The 18,778-nt window shown below is 44.1% G+C and overlaps 2 gene segments (V, D, J or C); both read right to left on the bottom strand.

Annotated features, from left to right (window-relative positions):
* On the bottom strand, nt 1-2,664 carry LOC128405334 (T cell receptor beta variable 12-3-like). The segment is given in 2 exon segments: nt 1-440; nt 2,570-2,664. Coding segments are annotated over 2 exon segments (483 nt in total).
* A 6,958-nt stretch (nt 2,665-9,622) lies between these two features.
* LOC128404646 (T cell receptor beta variable 6-1-like) lies at nt 9,623-12,544 on the bottom strand. The segment is given in 2 exon segments: nt 9,623-10,649; nt 12,382-12,544. Coding segments are annotated over 2 exon segments (381 nt in total).
* Nucleotides 12,545-18,778: the final 6,234 nt, after the last annotated feature.

Below are 18,778 nucleotides of genomic sequence, written 5' to 3'. Positions count from 1 at the left end.
TCATTGTCTTATGAAAGAGGACTCTGTAAGTGACTGGTGTGTGTGTGTGTGTGTGGTATAGAGGGCAGGAAGGGGAGTGTTGGCAGAGCTGCAATGTTTATGTGCAGCTGTGAGGCAGAAAGTTCTTGCTGTGCCTTTACTGGCTGCGCAAAAATACACGGCTGAATCTGTCGTTTGTTCCGGAGTGATGGACAGGGAAGCATGTGTCACATTTGTCGATTCTATACTGTATTTCTCCATATTCGACTCCATAGACACAGTTCCATGTACAGAGTAGCCAATGAGCTCCAGCCGCTTGTCTGAACGGTTGCTCTGCTGCCGATACCAAAGGATAGTTGAGTAGGTGCTGTCATCGTGGGAACATTCAATGCTTGTTTTGACCCCCTTCCAGGCAAATTTGAACTGTTCCTTCTGCGTCACGGTGACTCCACTGCAGAAACCTGTAAAAGACCTGAGAAGTGAACAAGGACCCCTAAACAGAAGAGCTAGCTCAGCTTTACATGTCCCAGTTTGGCTCCTAACTTTGCTTTTCTGTTTCCAAAAGGAAGAAACTGCCCTTTCCCTCAACTAAATCCCACCTCATATTTGCACTGAGCTCTTGCATTCAGCAGAGAACGGCCTGTGGAATTTCAAAAGCAGGAAGGGATGAGATGGCAGTGAATGTGAAAAAAATGTTGAAATATACATTTATAAAGAAACCAGAAGCATTTTTATTGGGCATTGTGGGAAGTGACATAAATAGAAAGGAACGTAAGCTCTTTTTATATGCAATAACAGCAGCAAGAATATTATTGGCCCAAAAATGGAAGCAAGAAGAGTTACCGACGATTGAAGAATGGAGGATGAAGTTAATGGACTATGCAGAATTAGATAAACTAACAGGAAGGATTCGAAACTGGTGAGACCAGAAATTCACGGAAGACTGGAGTAAATTTACGGACTATTTGAAAAGTAATTGTGAAGAACAGACGACGTTTGTAGGGTTGCAATAAGTTTTGTGAGGAGTATTATTGGAAGTATTGTAAAAATGGACAAGAGGGAGGAAGATTTGTTAAGAGATGTAAAGGCAATATAAAGTTAAGAAATGCATAAGAAGTGGTTAAAACGGTGGGTCATCAGAGGTGCTGATGGAAGTCTAAAAAGATTGTATAAGTGATAAGTTTTGTGGTACATTTTATAATTTATATGTTAAAATTAATAAAAAATATTATAAAAAAGAGATGGCAGTGAATGGCCCATTAGCTTACCCCAGTTCTTTCCCATCAATTCCTTTATCCCCTTCTTTCCAGTCCTCATACATAGAACCATAGAACTGTAGAGTTGAAAGGGACCCTGAGGGCCATCTAGTCCAACCCCCTTCAATGCCCAAATCTTTAGCCCAATGTTGGGCTCGAACCTGTGACCTTGAGATTAAGAGTCTCGTGCTCTACAGGCTGCACTATCCCCATAATCTCCTCCTCCCCACTAGCATGCCATCCACCCACCCACCCTTGTGGTGCACTTTATGTTCCCCATAGGAATGAAGCACAGCCATTCTTTGGGCAGAAGAAAATTAAGGGATTCCTACAGATCAGCCCAATCACTAAGATCTTCAGTGGAGGTTAAGGTCTAGCAGTGTGGAGACCTGCAGAAATCCAACTTGCTGCAACGCAGAAAAGGACCTTCCCTCTGGTCATAATTATCTGCCTTTAGAGATATGACAAGAACCGACTCTTAAGTAAATACATTCAGTGCTTTTTTTCTAAATGCTTAGGGGTACTCTCATTTTCCTACTCATATTGAAATACTGCCCCTCAATGAGGCCAAACTTAGATTCACAAAATGTTTAGGGGCATGTGTACCCCCAGAAAAAGCTCTGAATATATTATACATATTCAAATATAATATGAATGAAAGAAAGAAAGCAAGAGAAAGAGAGAACTATGGGACACCTCTTCTGCCCAGGACCCCTTTAGATTTGCTGGGCTTCTGCCCCTCTTTTCCCCATCCTGAATACCTGAAGGAGCATCTCCACCTCCATCGTTCTACCCGGACACTGCGGTCCAGCGCCAAGGGCCTTCTGGCGGTTCCCTCACTGCGAGAAGCCAAGTTACAGGGAACCAGGCAGAGGGCTTTCTCAGTAGTGCAACCCGCCCTGTGGAACACCCTCCCACCAGATGTCAAAGAGAAAAATAACTACCAAACTTTTAGAAGACATCTGAAGGCAGCCCTGTTTAGGGAAGCTTTTAATGTTTAATAGGTTATTGTATTTTAGTGTTTTGTTGGAAGCTGGGGAAACCCAGCCAGATGAGTGGGGTATAAATAAAAATTATTATTATTATTATTATTATTATTATTATTATTATTATTATTATTATTATCCTGGCCCTCCTCCTTTCTCATTTCTCTGCCTGCTTCTTTTCTCGGTTGTAAATTCCATATTGCTTGCACGGTGCCCTTTTTATCTCATTGCCGACCCTTTGGTAGATCTCCCCTGTGCAGCTGGGTTCTTCCTTCCTTCCTTCCTTCCTTCTACAGTTGTGGAAACCCTTGGACAGGCTTACCCTGCCTGTGAGAGAGATTCTCCTACCTGCCAACAGCTGCAAGCCAACACCCAGCGCTTTCCACCACATGGTCTCTGCTGCAAGAGCAACGTGGAGCAAGGCAGTTGCTGCCTCTGAGCCTCGAAGAAGAAGAGTTGAAGAGGAGGCTCTTTTGAGTGCACCTCACTGGTGGCAGGAACTGGTTCTGAGACCTTTCTGCCAAGGAGGTGGAGCAGCTGGGGACCTGCTGAAAAAGAGAAGCTCATCTCACTGAAGATAGCATAATCTTAAACTGATAAGTCAATTCAGCAGTCAAAACAACAACCAAGCAGCTAGTCAAATCTGAATGAATTAGCAGCTAGGGATGTCAGAGGAATCCACTATATATTTTCCTATATATGTAATAAACAAACTGAATTTCTTCCCATTCCTAGGTATAACTTTTTTAAAAATGGTTTTCAATATGTTGAAGATTGCTTGTTGTTAAAACAACAACAAAAAAGTGGTAATCTCTCATGTTTGGGGTCAGAAACAGTGCTGAACAGTTATCATTTCCCTTGCCTGTGATGGAGTGTGTTATGTCATGAGGCAAACAAGCAATTTCAAACCTAACATTAATGGAACAGTGGGTGTGCTGGGCAGGACACACAAACAAATGAAATCTAAAACCCAAATTCCACAGTGTAAAGTGTTTTGTTTTAATTTGGCATCATCTAGATTTATAGACTGGGCATTAGAAAAATACTACCTTCTCTATTAATCCATTTATCTCTCCAGGTTTACCATATGTGTACAATAATTCAATGGAATGGTTGGCGAGTTTCCTAAAAACTTACTAGACTGAGGTTTTCAATCTTGTCAGAGATGTATATTGATCACAAACTATTATACTTTGTATTTATTGCAGGTCAGCTCACTGTATCTATTTAGATCAGTCGAGTGTTTTACTTCTGGCGACAGTGCTGGGTTTTTAGGTACATTTACTGACCCTTGAGGGACACGGGTGGCGCTGTGGGTAAAACCTCAGTGCCTAGGGCTTGCCGATCGCATGGTCGGCGGTTCGAATCCCCGCGGCGGGGTGAGCTCCCGTCTTCGGTCCCAGCTCCTGCCCACCTAGCAGTTCGAAAGCACCCCTAAGTGCAAGTAGATAAATAGGTACCGCTTTATAGTGGGAAGGTAAACGGCGTTTCCGTGTGCTGCGCTGGTGCTGGTTCGCCAGAGCAGCTTCGTCACGCTGGCCACGTGACCCGGAAGTGTCTCCGGACAGCGCTGGTCCCCGGCCTCTTAAGTGAGATGGGCGCACAACCCTAGAGTCGGACATGACTGGCCCGTGCGGGCAGGGGTACCTTTACCTTTACCTTTACTGACCCCTGAGGAAGACCCTTGTGGGGTGAAGCATGTCTGGTCTTCAACATTAATTTTATCATTGTTGGTCCCATGAGATCAATGTTTCACCATCAGGTTATTATATTGTTGCATGTATATAACGATGTCCTCTTGGAAATCTCATCCGTTCTTTACGTCTGGTTATATTATGGGGGAGTTTGAAGTTATATAGTTTTTAACAGCCACCCATAAATATTATTTTGCTCACAATTGAATTTGAGGCTCTGCTAGGGCAGGAAACAGAGAGAGGACAAAGCCGGGGGTCCTGAGCTCCTACGCAGCAGCTGATTCTCCTCTGCCCATCACACCTCTAAGGCTTGTCGCCACCCCTATTGGCAAAACCTATTGGTGTTTCACAACTTTCTGACTAGTTGCAGGACCTTAGCCAGACCTAGCAGAGTAAACGCAGAATCCACGGAAGCAATTGGCAACTTGGCTGCAGACAGGATAGACGAAGCAGGAACCAGGAACTTGTAGTTAGGTGTTTATTATATACAGTGGACTATTTACAGGAACAGAACACGGATCTTTAGCTAGCTCTCTCTGACACGACTCACAACTCCTACACTGACACAGAACTCTGAACACTGGGAGGTGTTGAAATGATGTCTGTCTATTTTGATATGGCTCTTGGATGAGTGTAAAATCCACACAGGATATAACAACGTTTGTTTTCAACCCGCTTGTGGAGACTATCAAAGATCATAAAGAAAACAAGAAGATGAGGAAAACAACAAAGAGAAGATGGAATAGAACTGTGAATACTATTTGGACAGAACTGTGCATATTAAAGCAGCAGCAAGAGAGATATTTGGATCCCTTTCGGACCTCGAAGTATGGGTAACCCCAACAAAAATTTTAAAATTTGGCTGTGTAATTTGGAATTAATGTGATTTGATTGGCCTGTTAATAAAAATTATTTTTTTAAAAAAAGAACTCTGAACACTGAACTCCTGAACTAACACATTCCAGTTAGTAGGCCATTAATTATCACTCCCTTGAGAGAGCTTGACCAATCAGGGTGCGGTCTCCATGTCTCTGTTATCTCCAGGCAGACTTACTCCTTCAGATTGCCTTCTGGCTGTCTGCCAAACCTTAATTGACTCTGTGTGAGTAGCTGCACATACACAGTTTCCCAACAACCCCCACCTTAGCAAGCCATGCTCAGTTCTAATTTCAGAGCCCAGCTGGTCCAACATCAATTAAAACAATTGTCTGCTTTTGCAGCTGAGCGCTGGCCATTGTGGGGTTAAGAACCCTCTGCCACTAGCTAAGTCATCTCCGCTCTCCCCTCCATGCACATCAATGAAGTGAGGTTTTGGTAGGAAGAAGAGGTGACTTTGAAATGCTGTGTCTTTGCTGCTTGCACAGAAATACACGGCTGAATCTTCTGGTTTGGCTGGGGAAATGTTAAGGTGACATTGCTTTGTTTCACGCTGCTCAGCTTGGAAACGCTCAGAAACGTTGCCTTGGTGCTGTGGTTGATTTAAATAGAAACTAAAGAGAAGCTGCAGACCCTGTCCTGGGTCTTGCCGGAACCAAAGCATGTTGTTGTGGTCGGTAGTTTGTTCGCACTCCAGCCTGGCATTCCTGCCTTCCTGAAGCACCAGACTCCATTGCTGCCTGATCTCTGCATTGGACCATCCTAGGGGAGAGAGGGAGAGGGAAGCTTGTGAAGAAACCCTTTAAAACAATGTCATAAATAAGAATCCTTGAGTGAAGGTCTTACCTACTTCCAAGAGGCAAGTGGCCACACACCAGATAATCCACATCTCTTCCCCCCTGAGCTGCAAGCAAACGTTTGTGGGCAAACGTTTTAGAACAGCTGCAGCCTCTGCTTCCTTCTCTTGACTTCAGTTTATGTCATTGCAAAGGCGGAGACAGCAATGACTGCCCAGGGCTGCAGTGCGATTCATTTTATGTCTATTTGAAAGTCCCACTGAGAGAGTTCACTGGGGTTTACTTTCATGCCATCTCCAACGCTTCGAATTATTCCATCCACAGTGTCTCTGAATAATTTTTACACATCACCTTGGGAAGACAGGTGAACTAATGCCAGTGTACTGGAAGAAGCAAAGATCACCAGCGTCAAAGCAATCATCAGCTTGGTAGGACTGGTCATGTTGTGCAGATGCCTGATTATCGTCTTCCAAAGCAACTACTCTATTCTGAACTTAAAAATGGAAAGCGTAATGCTGGTGGTCAACAAAAGAGGTTTAAAGTCTCTCTCAAGGCAAATCTTAAAAAATGTAGTATAAACAATGACAACTGAGAAACACTGGTCTGGGAGCGCTCCAGCTGGAGAACAGCCTCTACCAAAGGTGTCATGGGTTTTGAAGACACTCAAACTCGGGACGAAAGGGAGAAACTTGCTAAGAGGAAGACACGCTGGGCAAATCCACACCATGATCAACTCCCGCCCGGAAACCTATGTCCCCACTGTGGAAAGACGTGTGGAACCAGAATTGGCCTCCACAGTCACATATGGACTCACTGTTAAGACTGTGTCTATGGAAGACAATTTTACTCGGCTACGAGTGATTGCCAAAGAAGACTCTCATGTAGGTTTGTGGCTGTCTACACACTGTACATTTAAAACACAAAGCGTGCGTGCGCACACTCACACACGCATCCTGGAACTGTAGTTTATGCCCCACAGAGGTACAATTCTCCAGCACCCTCCACAAACTACAGTTCCCAAAATACTTGGGAGGGGTAGGGAGGTGCTTTGAATCTATGGTGTGCATACAGCCTATATCAGATTGCCCCATACTTTTGAATAATCAGGTCAACTTTAATTGTTTCCATTTTATATGGCAGAGCTGAGAGTTCAGGACAGGCTTATTTGTTTTCTGATAATACTTGTAGGGATCCTCTCTTGGTCCACTGGTTTGCTCTCTGCTGAATGGGGACCTTTTTTTTTAAGCTGAATATACTAATTTCTTCTTCTTTTCTCCAATGAAAGTGAGTTTTGCCGTAGCGCCGCACAAAATCCTAAACCCATGCCAACGGTCTCAGGATAAGGCTCATTAGTTTGGCCACTTCCACATCAAGAAAGAGGGCAAATGTTGGGCATGTGTACAAATGGTCATTTCCAAAATAAGGACATAGATTTGTGCAAGATTTGCATGGACTAATTTATAAATGCAAATTAGGATTGCGAATTACTTCACTGGAGGAGGAGAAAAGAATTTGTACATTCCAGGTCTTGTGAGTTTGTGGATGATCACGGTTATGATTGCTCTATTCACCCCGACCCCCTTTCTTTCCTTCTGAAGAAGCACAGACTTGGCCAAGCAAATGGCAGCAATTGCTATCCTAAATCTGTCTTATTATTAACTAATTATGTGAGCACATGCCTTTCAGGAATGGTGTAACTCAAGAGCTTCTTCTTACTCTTTTAAACATGCCCTGGACCAGGGAAATGTACTGCCCCACTCCCTGTGCTCTGTGACAGCATCTTCCCTGCATTTGAGTATACCATGTTTAGTGATCTCTTTCTTGCTTTCTTTTCACATGCCCTCCAACATTTCTCAGATGAAAACAGTGAAATCCTATTTAATAATAATAATAATTATTATTATTATTATTATTATTATTATTATTCTCACAGTGAGGTTAAATTAATTCAAAGCAGGCAGGCAGGGCAGAGGCTAAGCACTTCCTCTCTCATCCGCTGATTTGTCTATTCAAATACTGCCCCAATTCCCAGCATGTGTGTTATGAGAAAAACACAAGATCATGTCTGTCTCGTTCCACCTTCAGACGCTCATACATATGAAATGTTTTTGTAGGTGGGAAGCATTACTTTGAACTGCTGTGTCAATGCTGGTTGCACAGAAATAGATGGCTGAATCCTCTTGTTTCACAGAGGAAATCTTCAGCTTAAGGCGCTGAGTCTCAGGCTGCTTGGCTGCGAACCGTTCAGGAAGACTGCTGTTCTCCAGAAGTTCTCGATACTGGAAATAATAGAGAAACTGCAGACCTCGATTTGCACCCTGCCGGTACCAGAACATATAGTTGTGCGACTCCGTTTGATTGCATTCCAGCTGCGCAGTGTCCCCTTCTCTCAGCACTAAACCCGGTGTCTGGTCAATGCGAGCATTTGAGCTTGCTGGAAGAGAGGAAACTAAGTGTTATAACATTGGGGGTGAGGGTTTAAACCAGTGTTTTCCAAACTTGGGTCTCCAGCTGTTTTTGGACTACAGCATCCCTAGCTAGCAGGACCGGTGGTCAGGGATGATGGGAATTGTAGTCCAAAAACAGCCAAAGACCCAAGTTGGGGAAACCCTGGTTTAAACCAATGTTACAGATGAGCTTTATATAAAAAGGGTTCGATGAAGGCTTTACCTATTTCCAAAAGCCAAACGCTCAGAAAGCACCAGCTAATCCACATCTCTTCTCTAACGCAGCCACTAGACTTTTGGCAAGTTTCATGTGGCTGTGATACTCTACGCTTCCTTCTGTGGTTCCGTCACACTGACTCCCCTCCTGACATCACAAAGTCAAGGGAAGCAGATACTGCTGGCTTTGCTGCTCTAGTTTAGGGGCACGAAATCTGTGGGCTGTGAACTGTTGCTGGACTCCCGTCAATAGCCCTACTGCCTGGGGCTGATTGGAGTTGAAGTGCAACAACAAAAGTCCCCTTCCCTGTATATAATGCAATAAACCAACATACATTTTAACCTGACGCATCAATGTGCTCCATTTTTAATTGGTGGGACTGAGAGTTTAGGGCATGCTTGTTTGTGTCCAGAGGATATTTGCAACACAATCCTGTTTATGCCCTGGTTTTTGTATTTATTGTCCAATGTTCCTGCTTTTTTATTATGCTTTCCACGATTAAATTCTTTAATGTTACTTCTTCTTTTTCTTGCCCAGGAATATTCTATAACATGACAAGCCACAAATGTTTATATCACTTGTTATATTCTGGCAGGGATATAACTCTGTGTAGACAAAGAGAGAGTTGATTAGGCAATCTCAGTGCTGTTTTTCTAAACAGAGAGGTGCTAGAACTCACCATGAACACCTTCCTTGTTCTCTTATAATGGCAACGACGCCACTGAAACTGAATGCTAGTGTGAATCTTAGTTACTTCCTGTTTTTTTCCTTAAAAGTCACCTCCCAGCTGGATCAGAATAAGGCTCCCATGGTTGTGTTCTGAAAACTATGGCAGCCTACTCAGAATGCTTTCAGAGCATGTGTGGAGGGCCCTTTCCTTGTGAAAGGAACTAATTTCTAATTACTAATAAAGCCAGTGTGGTGTGGTGGTTAAGAGCGGTAGAATCATAATCTGGGGAACCGGGTTCGCATCCCCGCTCCTCCACATGCAGCTGCTGGGTGACCTTGGGCCAGTCACACTTCTCTGAAGTCTCTCAGCCCCACTCACCTCACAGAGTGTTTGTTGTGGGAGAGGAAGGGAAAGGAGAATGTTAGCCGCTTTGAGACTCCTTCGAGTAGTGATAAAGCGGGATATCAAATCCAAACTCTTCTTCTTCTTCTAATTTCTGGTTTCTTTTTAAATGAAGCTGTAAAGCACCCTTTGCCAAATAATTGCACCGGCTGGGGCTGATGCAAGTTCTAGCCCAAAACATTTTGCCCGGTTAGCAAAAACCGATTAAAAGGAATCGTTGCCTCAAAGCATCATCCTATAAAATATATTTAATTTCTAGACCACCCTTCATCCGAAGATCACAGGGCGGCTTGCAACATAAAAACACAAAAAACCATACGGTAATAACAAATGAAAACAATAACCCCCCACACCCAATTTAAAAGGCCATAGATCAGCACAATCAGACACCTTCATCTTCCCCAGACACAACAAAACATGTCTCTCCCCTATCGGTCTCTACGGCAGGCGCTGTAACTCTCCAATGCTTTGACTTCACCCCCCAAAGGCATACTCTTCCATTGTCACCCGAGACAAAAGGATGCCTGCCAACCAACCAACCAACCAACCAACCAACCAACCAACCAGAGATTGTCTAATTAGCCAAGGGCCTGGGATATTTATTGTTTTATTTAAAATAGAAGGAGAGAAATGCATCAATGGCAACTCAAGTGTTCAGCAGCCCTCAATGGACCCTATGATGTAATTCTTAAATGATAAGGCAGGGATAGGGAAATGGTGGCCCTCCATCCGACTACAGTCCCCAGCCAACATGGTCATTATTCAGAGATGATGGGAACTGTAACAACATCAAGGTGACCCTGGCGCAGGGTCTGCGGTGATGAATGGAGTTCCTCTCCCATCAGTCAGACTGAAACGGTGGCAGCACACATTACGCCGGGTGGAATTCCCCAGTCAGAGCAAAACTCCTTTCGAACAGCAGCCCACCCCCTCTAAGGCCTAGTTCTCAAAGACGACAGGTGTCACGTTGCTAAACACAGCCAGGGCAGGCAGTTATTGCACACTGCAGGAAGAGCTCCCCACTACTGTGTATCTTCTGCTAGCACAGAAATACACGGCTGTATCGCTTGCTTCGAGCGAGGAGATGTTCAAGCAAAAGACTTTATTGTCCAGCCGACGAGCCGTCAGTCTGTCCGACTTGATCTCGTTGGTCTCCACAGCATTTTCAATGGAGTAATAGAGAAGCTGAAGGCCCATCCCCTGGGGCTGTTGCTTGTACCAATACATGTTATCGTGTCCGTACGTTTGACTGCATTCCAGCTGGGCTATTCCGCCCTCCTTCACCATCAAACTTGGCGCCTGGTGGATCTCTTTGCCTGCAAGCCCTTGGGGGGAGAAAAAGATGCACTCAAAGAAATTAATCGTATTCATTTTTCTATTTCTACGCATATCTGTGCTACAACTGCACAGCGGTCACATGATTTGTATGCCACGCTAACTGTCCTGGGACTCACCCTACCCCAGCATCTGGGGGACTGGGGAGGGGGCTAATGACCCTCTGTGACTGCTAGCTCCTCCATCCCTCACAGAACTGGTAGGTGGGCAGTATGAAGCTGGTTTGCCTGTACAGTGGTACCTCGGGTTACATACACTTCATGTTACATACGCTTCAGGTTACAGACTCCGCTAACCCAGAAATAGTGCTTCAGGTTAAGCACTTTGCTTCAGGATGAGAACAGAAATGGTACTCTGGTGGCGCGGCGGCAGCAGGAGGCCCCATTAGCTAAAGTGGTGCTTCAGGTTAAGGACAGTTTCAGGTTAAGTACGGACCTCCAGAACGAATTAAGTACTTAACCTGAGGTACCACTGTAGTCAGAGATGCCGTCTATTAAATCTATGCAACTGTTTCAGAAATGGAGGACAGTGTTGGCTTATTAGATTAACATTCACAGAACTGATGAGAACAATCCTCTATAGAGAACTCAGCAGTAGTCAGGAAAATAGCCAAACATTACCCTTCAGCTTCTGGGGTGGCCACTTCTTGCCAGGGCACCAGAAAGCTGGTTAAATCTCCTAGTGGAGCAGTATACCTCTGACTTTCCCCTCCCCAGCCCTTTTCTGCCCTGTCATCTGTGGCACCACCTCTATCAGGTAGGCCACTCACCTGCCGTCCTGTTGGCATGGCAGGTGAGAGAGGGTCAGCAGAGGACTTGAGAGAAAATGAGTGGCAGAAATAGTTGTCAGTATTACTATTGTTATTAAGTTACAGTGATACCTTGGGTTAAGTACTTAATTCGTTCCCGAGGTCCATTCTTAACCTGAAACTGTTCTTAACCTGAAGCACCACTTTAGCTAATGGGGACTCCTGCTGCCGCCAGAGCACGATTTCTGTTCTCATCCTGAAGCAAAGTTCTTAACCTGAAGCACTATTTCTGGGTTAGCGGAGTCTGTAACCTGAAGCGTATGTAACCTGAAGCGTATGTAACCCGAGGTACCACTGTAATGAGATTATTATATATTATTTATGTACTGCCCTTCATCCATGGGTCACAGGGTGGTTTTCAACATAGAAACCCATAATAACAACAGAAACCCATAACAACAACAACACACACACACACACACACACACACACACACAAACACACACAGCATTAAAGACCTCCTGCTAGTATCTGGAACAGTCTTTCTCAACCTGGTGCCCTCCAGGACTACAAATCCTATCATAAAATTGTGGGATTGGAAGAGACCATGAGGCTCACCTCGTCCAATTCCCTTGCAATTCAGGAATTTTTGGCCCAACGTGGGGCTCAAACCAACGATCCTGAGATTAAGAGTCTCATGCTCTGCTGACTGAGCTTTCTGAAGTGCCATCAGCCATGCTAGCCAGGATTGAAGGGAGTTGTAATCCAGCAATAATACATGGATGCCACCAGGTTGCCGAAGCAAGTCCACAGCAAGAGCTGTGTGCCCCAGAAGCTTCAATTCTCTAACTTGTCCTCCTCGTTCTTTTCTTCTTGGTTTGTATCAACCTGAGGGAAATTGTAAGAACATTTTAATTCCAACAGAATGTTTTAGGGTTTCCTGACTGGTCGTTTCCTCCCAGCTACAAACCCACCTGCAGCCAAGAGAGAAACAGCCACACACCACACGGTCTGGACCTTCATCGCGGAGCGTCTGCTGTTTCTCAACCATCTCCTTGCAGAGATATGGTGTAGGCTCAACCGCTCCCCCTTGAGGATGGAAGACTCCCTTGAATGGCCAAGTTCCAAAGGAGAAGCACACATTTAAATGGATTTCCTGCATTTCATGAAATTTATAACACTGCTGGATTTTTTTTTTAAAAAAAGGAAAACAACAACAACACGAAAAGCGGTTTACAAAAATGCATTGCACCCCTCATTATAAAGATGTATTGAAAACACGGACGCAGAGCATTTTTTTAAGCTGACCCAGAGATGGTAGGGGAAGAATTAGGATCAGAGACATCATGCTTCCCTCCCTAAGATGGGCAGAAGCTTTCTGGGCTTTGAGAAGGAGGCACCGGACTTTAATACTTTAAGGTTCTAAACTAAAGAAGAATGGCAACTTAAGCTGTCAGAATATGCGCAGCTTGCAGACTTAGCATATAGAATAAGAGAACATACGTTTAGAGAAGATTGGAAAACCTTTATTGAATACATGGTGGGGAATTGTGTACACTTGAAAACATTGGCAGCATTAAGATAAATTCAACAGTGTAAATAAGTTTTGATGGATGCAATAACGGAATACTGAATGGTTTAGTTTTTGTAAAATATGCAGGGATTTATGATATGCAAAATGAACTATGGAAATAGAAGAGGGGAAGTCATTGAAATTTTAAGGATGTTTAAATGAGTATTTTAAATTGTAAAACAGAAAAATGTAATAAAAATTATATATATAATACTTTCAGGCTCCAATTTACTGGGAACCAGTGCTTCCCCCCCCCCGGGGGTACTCAAGGGTACGCAGTAGCAGCACATCTTTTTGTTGTTAAAAAGTGTGGCACTTACTGTAACAACTTCATGGTGAGCACCTCTTTTTCTAGAAAAAAAGCAGTGGCGGGAACATTTAGGGGACTAGCCCTGTCCCCCTTGTCCAGTGACTGCTTGCCACTGAGCAGAACATACAACTATCTGACTTTTGGAAGACATCTGAAGGCAGCCCTGTTTAGGGAAGTTTTTAATGTTTGGTGTTTTATTGTATTTTTAATACAATAATATTAATACAATGGAACATTGTATTAATAATTTAATACAATGGAACACTCTGTCACAAGAGACAAGGGCCCTGCAGGACTTGACATCTTTCCGCAGGGCCTGCAAGACAGAGCGGTCCCACCAGGCCTTTGGCCAGGGCACAGCCTGACTCCCTCCTTCGGCAACCTTCGCGGAGCTCTGGCCCAATGGTTGCCATTGGTTTGATTTGAATTAATTTTATAATGAATGATTTTAGAGTGTTGTGTTGTGTTGTGTTGTTGTGTTGTACTGTTGTACTGTTTTATTGCTGTTAGCCGTCCTGAGCCTGGCTTCGGTTGGGGAGGGCGGGATATAAATAAAATTTATTATTATTATTATTATTATTATTATTATTATTATTATTATTTTGTTGGAAGCTACCCAGAGTGGTTGGGGAAACCCAACCAGATGGGTGGGGTATGTATGTATGTATGTATGTATGTATGTATGTATGTATGTATGGTTTCTGGGGAGCTAACCTGGCTGTCCCTCTTCGGCTTGTCTGGGACAAGGTTCTGTCATCACGCTTCAAGTTAAGCAACTTCTCAAAAGCAATTTGGGGGACATACAACTGAAGTTCTGAGTGAACTGTGGTTAGAGAACACTGGGTGATCATTGCAGACATGCCATCAGCAACGGCAGTGGCAGCTGCTTCCTGCCCTCCTCCGAACATGAAGGTGACTGGTTATAGTTTGCGTGTGTTTGTGGCCTAGGTGGGAGCGTGGGCAGAGCTGCGATGTTCATGTGCAGCTGTGAGGCAGAGAACTCTCGCTGTGCCTTTACTAGCCGCACAGAAATACACTGCTGTGTCTTCAGCTTGTCCCCGAGGGATGGACAAGGAGGCACGAGTCACTTCCGGTCTGTCTATGCTGTATTGGGCCATCTCCATCTCTGGGTCATTCCCATGCACAGAGAATCCAATGAGTTGCAGCTGCTTCTGCACACTGTTGCTCTTCTGCCGGTACCAAAAAACAGATAAGTAGGATGAGTCATCATGCTTGCAGTCTATGATTGTTTTGCTCCCTTCCCGGATGATTTGGAAGCGATCTTCCTGTATCACGTTGACCCCACTGCAGAGACCTGCAAAACACCAGAGAGACGAAGAAGGGCCCATAATAAGAGAGAGCGCATGTCACAGTTCGGCTCCACATTTCCCCCCTTGCTTGTTTTCTTCTTCGTTCTTTAGTTCCGTCCAACTTTTGTGCTAACTACTTGCTTATACTTCATCAGAAAAAGGTTGTGGTGAAGGTTCCACCCCATAATCCCAGCTCTTCCCAGTCCACTCCCATGCCCCTTTCTTTCTAGTTCTCCTACGCACCCCCTCCTCAATATTTCCCACTCCACATTGCACTGCTGAGCTTCTCTTCCTCAGGAACGACTCAGAGTCTTTCTCTAGAGACCAGATTGGTGGTGAACTCCCTTTCCCTGGTACCCCGGCCATTAGGAATCAAGCCTGCACTAGGCCCTTCTATGTCTGAACTACGAACCACCCCTCCTCCAAAGGCAGATAAATTATTTTTTGTGCTTCTCTCTCACATACATCATACCTCTCCCGGTATTCTCTCTCCTCCTAATTTCTCTTCCCTGTTGCAATTTTCATATTGCTTGTAGGACGCATTTTTCCTATCTCATTGCCAACCACCTTGGTAGATCTCTCCTGAAAGGACTATTCTGTGCAGCTGGTTTCTTTTCAGCCTGCCTTTTGTAAATATGGAGGCCCTTAGATACATCCTGCCTTTGAGAGAGAGAGATCCCTACCTGTCAACAGCTGCAGGCCAACAGACACACCCAGCACCGACCGCCACATGGTGTCTGTTGCAAGAGAAATGCAGAGCAAGACATCTGTTGCCTCCTCAGTGCTGGAGTGGAGTTCCGTTGAAGAAGAGGCTCACTTGAGCACCTCATTGGCCCTGATTCTGAGACCGTCCAGCCAATGAGGTGAAGCAGCTGGGGACCTACAGAGAAAGAGGAGCTCATCTCTCTGCTAGGGGCATATAATCTCAAACTGATGTTAGCTGACACCTGAATGAGTTAGCAATCCTATATTTTTTAAAAAAGTTTTTATTATTAAAATAATTCAGCATTAATACACACATATTGCGAATATACAAGCATACAAACATACATTTCATACAATCCTTAAAAATGTTCAAACATACCTACACTCAATCCCACAGATAATTCCTTTTCTCATCACCATCCACCACCCCTCACCCCACCTTTGTCTTAGACTTCCAATCTGTTGTTGTTGTTTAGTCGTTTAGTCGTGTCCGACTCTTCGTGACTTCCAATCTACTCAATTGCAATTTCTTTCCACTTCTATCGCTTTCTTTCACACACCTTTAACCTAATTTCATGCTTCTTTTTCTATTACACATTGTTATCCATCTTATTTAGTATTTCAGTATTTAAAATGGAACTTGTTTATTCTAATAGGAGTTCTGATTTTTCAATATGGTTTTGCAAGTATCCTTTAAACACCTTCCAGTCCCTGTCTATCTTCTCTTTTGAGATCCTTACAATTTCTCCCGTTGTTTTTGGATATATTGTAATACTCCAATAATTTGGGAAGCCACTCTGTTTTTGTTGGTATAATACCCCTTTTCCAATTTTTCACAATCCTATTTTTATTATGTTTCCTGGGCTACCCATACTGCATCTCAATTTGCAACCCTTATTTCGCTCATAAGCCAAGAAAACTTTACTCTTGCACCCCCATATCTTGTTCTGTGAGCCTTGTTCTGTGTTCTTCAGTTCAAAGTGTGTTCTCCATTTTTTCTCTTCTGTATGCATTCTGAGTCTACTGATGGTTTACACATACAAGTTGTTTTATGACTGGGGGGTCACATATCCCCCTCCAGGTAATAAGAGATTTATGGGAACAACTGTTTTATTTCTCACTTTGGATTCTGTGTAACAGATAGAGAAATTGGCTCTACAGTAAATTTAAGTTAAATCCAAGTACAGCCATACCTTGGAAGTCGAACAGAATCCATTCCGGAAGTCCGTTCGACTTCCAAAATGTTCGGAAACCAAAGAAGCCAATCAGAAGCCATGGAAGCCACACTGGACATTCGGGTTCCAAAGAACGTTTGTAAACCGTAACACTCACTTCCGGGTTTGTGGCATTTGGGAGCCAAAACATCCAAGTACCAAGGCATTTGGGATCTAAGGAACGACTGGACTCCAAAGTAATTGGGCTTTTCATCTGGTAAGAATGTGAGCCTCATATATGCATTATTGTGATTGAAGCTCAACAGAGACTTCACCAAACTGCAAAATTTGTCAAGATTTCAGTGTTTGTACCTAGGTTTGGAGTATTTGCTATAATAATAATAATAATAATAATAATAATAATAATAATAATAATTTATTATTTATACCCTGCCCATCTGGCTGGGTTTCCCCAGCCACTCTGGGTGGCTTCCAACTGAATATTAAAAACAGTACAGCATCAAACATTAAAAACTTCCCTAAAGAGGGCTGCCTTCAGATGACTTTTAAAAGTAAAATAGTTGTTTATCTCTTTGACATCTGCTGGGAGGGCGTTCCACAGGGCAGGCGCCACTACCGAGAAGGTCCTCTGCCTGGTTCCCTGTTACCTTACTTCTCGCAATGAGGGAACCGCCAGAAGGCCCTCGGCACTGGATCTCAGCTGAACGATGGGGGTGGAGACGCTCCTTCAGGTATACTGGGCCGAGGCCGCTTAGGGCTTTAAAGGTCAGCACCAACACTTTGAATTGTGCTCGGAAACGTACTGGGAGCCAATGCAGATCTCTCACAACCGGTGTTATGTGGTCCCGGCGGCCACTCCCAGTCACCAGTCTAGCTGCCGCATTCTGGATTAATTGCAGTTTCTGGGTCACCTTCAAAGGTAGCCCCACGTAGAGCGCGTTGCAGTAGTCCAAGCGGGAGATAACTAGAGCATGCACCACTCTGGCAAGACAATCCGCGGGCAGGTAGGGTCTTAGCCTGCGTACCAGGTGGAGCTGGTAGACAGCTGCCCTGGACACAGAATTAACCTGTGCCTCCATGGACAGCTGTGAGTCCAAAATGACTCCCAGGCTGCGCACCTGGTCCTTCAGGGGCACAGTTACCCCATTCAGGACCAGGGAATCCCCCACACCCGCCCGCCCCCTGTCCCCCAAAAACAGTACTTCTGTCTTGTCAGGATTCAACCTCAATCTGTTAGCCGCCATCCATCCTCCAAGAACCAGACAACCATACCATCCCCAAATAAAACGAATGCAATTTTTAGTAATAAATCTTTTGGAACAAAACATATAATTCATTCAGAGTCCAACTTGGGCAATAGACATTGGCATGATCTCAAAGTCGGACAGAAGCAGAGACTGTAGACCAGAGAAAAACGTTAACCCTCTTGCTTCTCTGATCTGAGATTGGAAGTACATGCTGAGCTCTGTATTCTAGTATAGAGCAGTGGTTCATAGGAGAGACCTTCACTCATATTGTGACTCTACCTTGAAGCACACTGAGTGGTCTTGCTTTGGTGGTCACTAGCCCACACACCTGAGCAACTTCAAAAAATGAGAAAAACCAGGAACACCGCGCAAAACTGCTTAGAAGAATGGTAATGAATAAAATACACCTGTTTCCCTTTCTCCTTTCACTTAAAGAAAAATTCAGTGAGTCGGCTGTACCCGGTATCTCTGGCTCCAGTTCTCCATATTTCTGGTTGCACATGGTGAGGGAGCTGTAAAAACGCTCCCCTTTGTTGTCTTCCATCTTTCTTCCCCAAAGCCTCACCAAGGCGCTGTCTTTTGTCATCCCTGTTGCTCATCTTGCTTAGAAAAAAAGAGATAGACATAGTCGGGAGAGAGAAGACATATTTCTGCCCCTAGGAACATGTAAATGATGAGGGTGGTAAGAAAACAGAAGAATGAGAAGAATTACCGATGATTGAAGAATGGAGGATGAAGTTAATGGACTATGCAGAATTAGATAAACTAACAGGAAGGTTTCTAAACCGGCGGGACCAGAAATTCATGGAAGACTGGAGTAAATTTACGGACTATTTGAAAAGTATTTGTGAAGATCAGACGACGTTTGTAGGTTTGCAAGAAGTTTTGTGAGGAGTAGTATTGGAAGTGTTGCAAAAATGGAGAAGGGGAAGGATGATTTGTTAAGAGATGTAAAGGCAATATAAAGTTAGAAATGCATAAGAAGTGGTTAAAACGGTGGATCGTCAGAGGTGCTGATGGAAGTCTAAAAAGATTGTATAAGTGATAAGTT

This window comes from Podarcis raffonei, chromosome 17 (genome assembly GCF_027172205.1).
Source record: "Podarcis raffonei isolate rPodRaf1 chromosome 17, rPodRaf1.pri, whole genome shotgun sequence".
Taxonomy (NCBI): Eukaryota; Metazoa; Chordata; class Lepidosauria; order Squamata; family Lacertidae; genus Podarcis; species Podarcis raffonei.
Note: the sequence above shows the minus strand (reverse complement) of the source record. Positions and strands in the feature narration are given on the sequence as shown.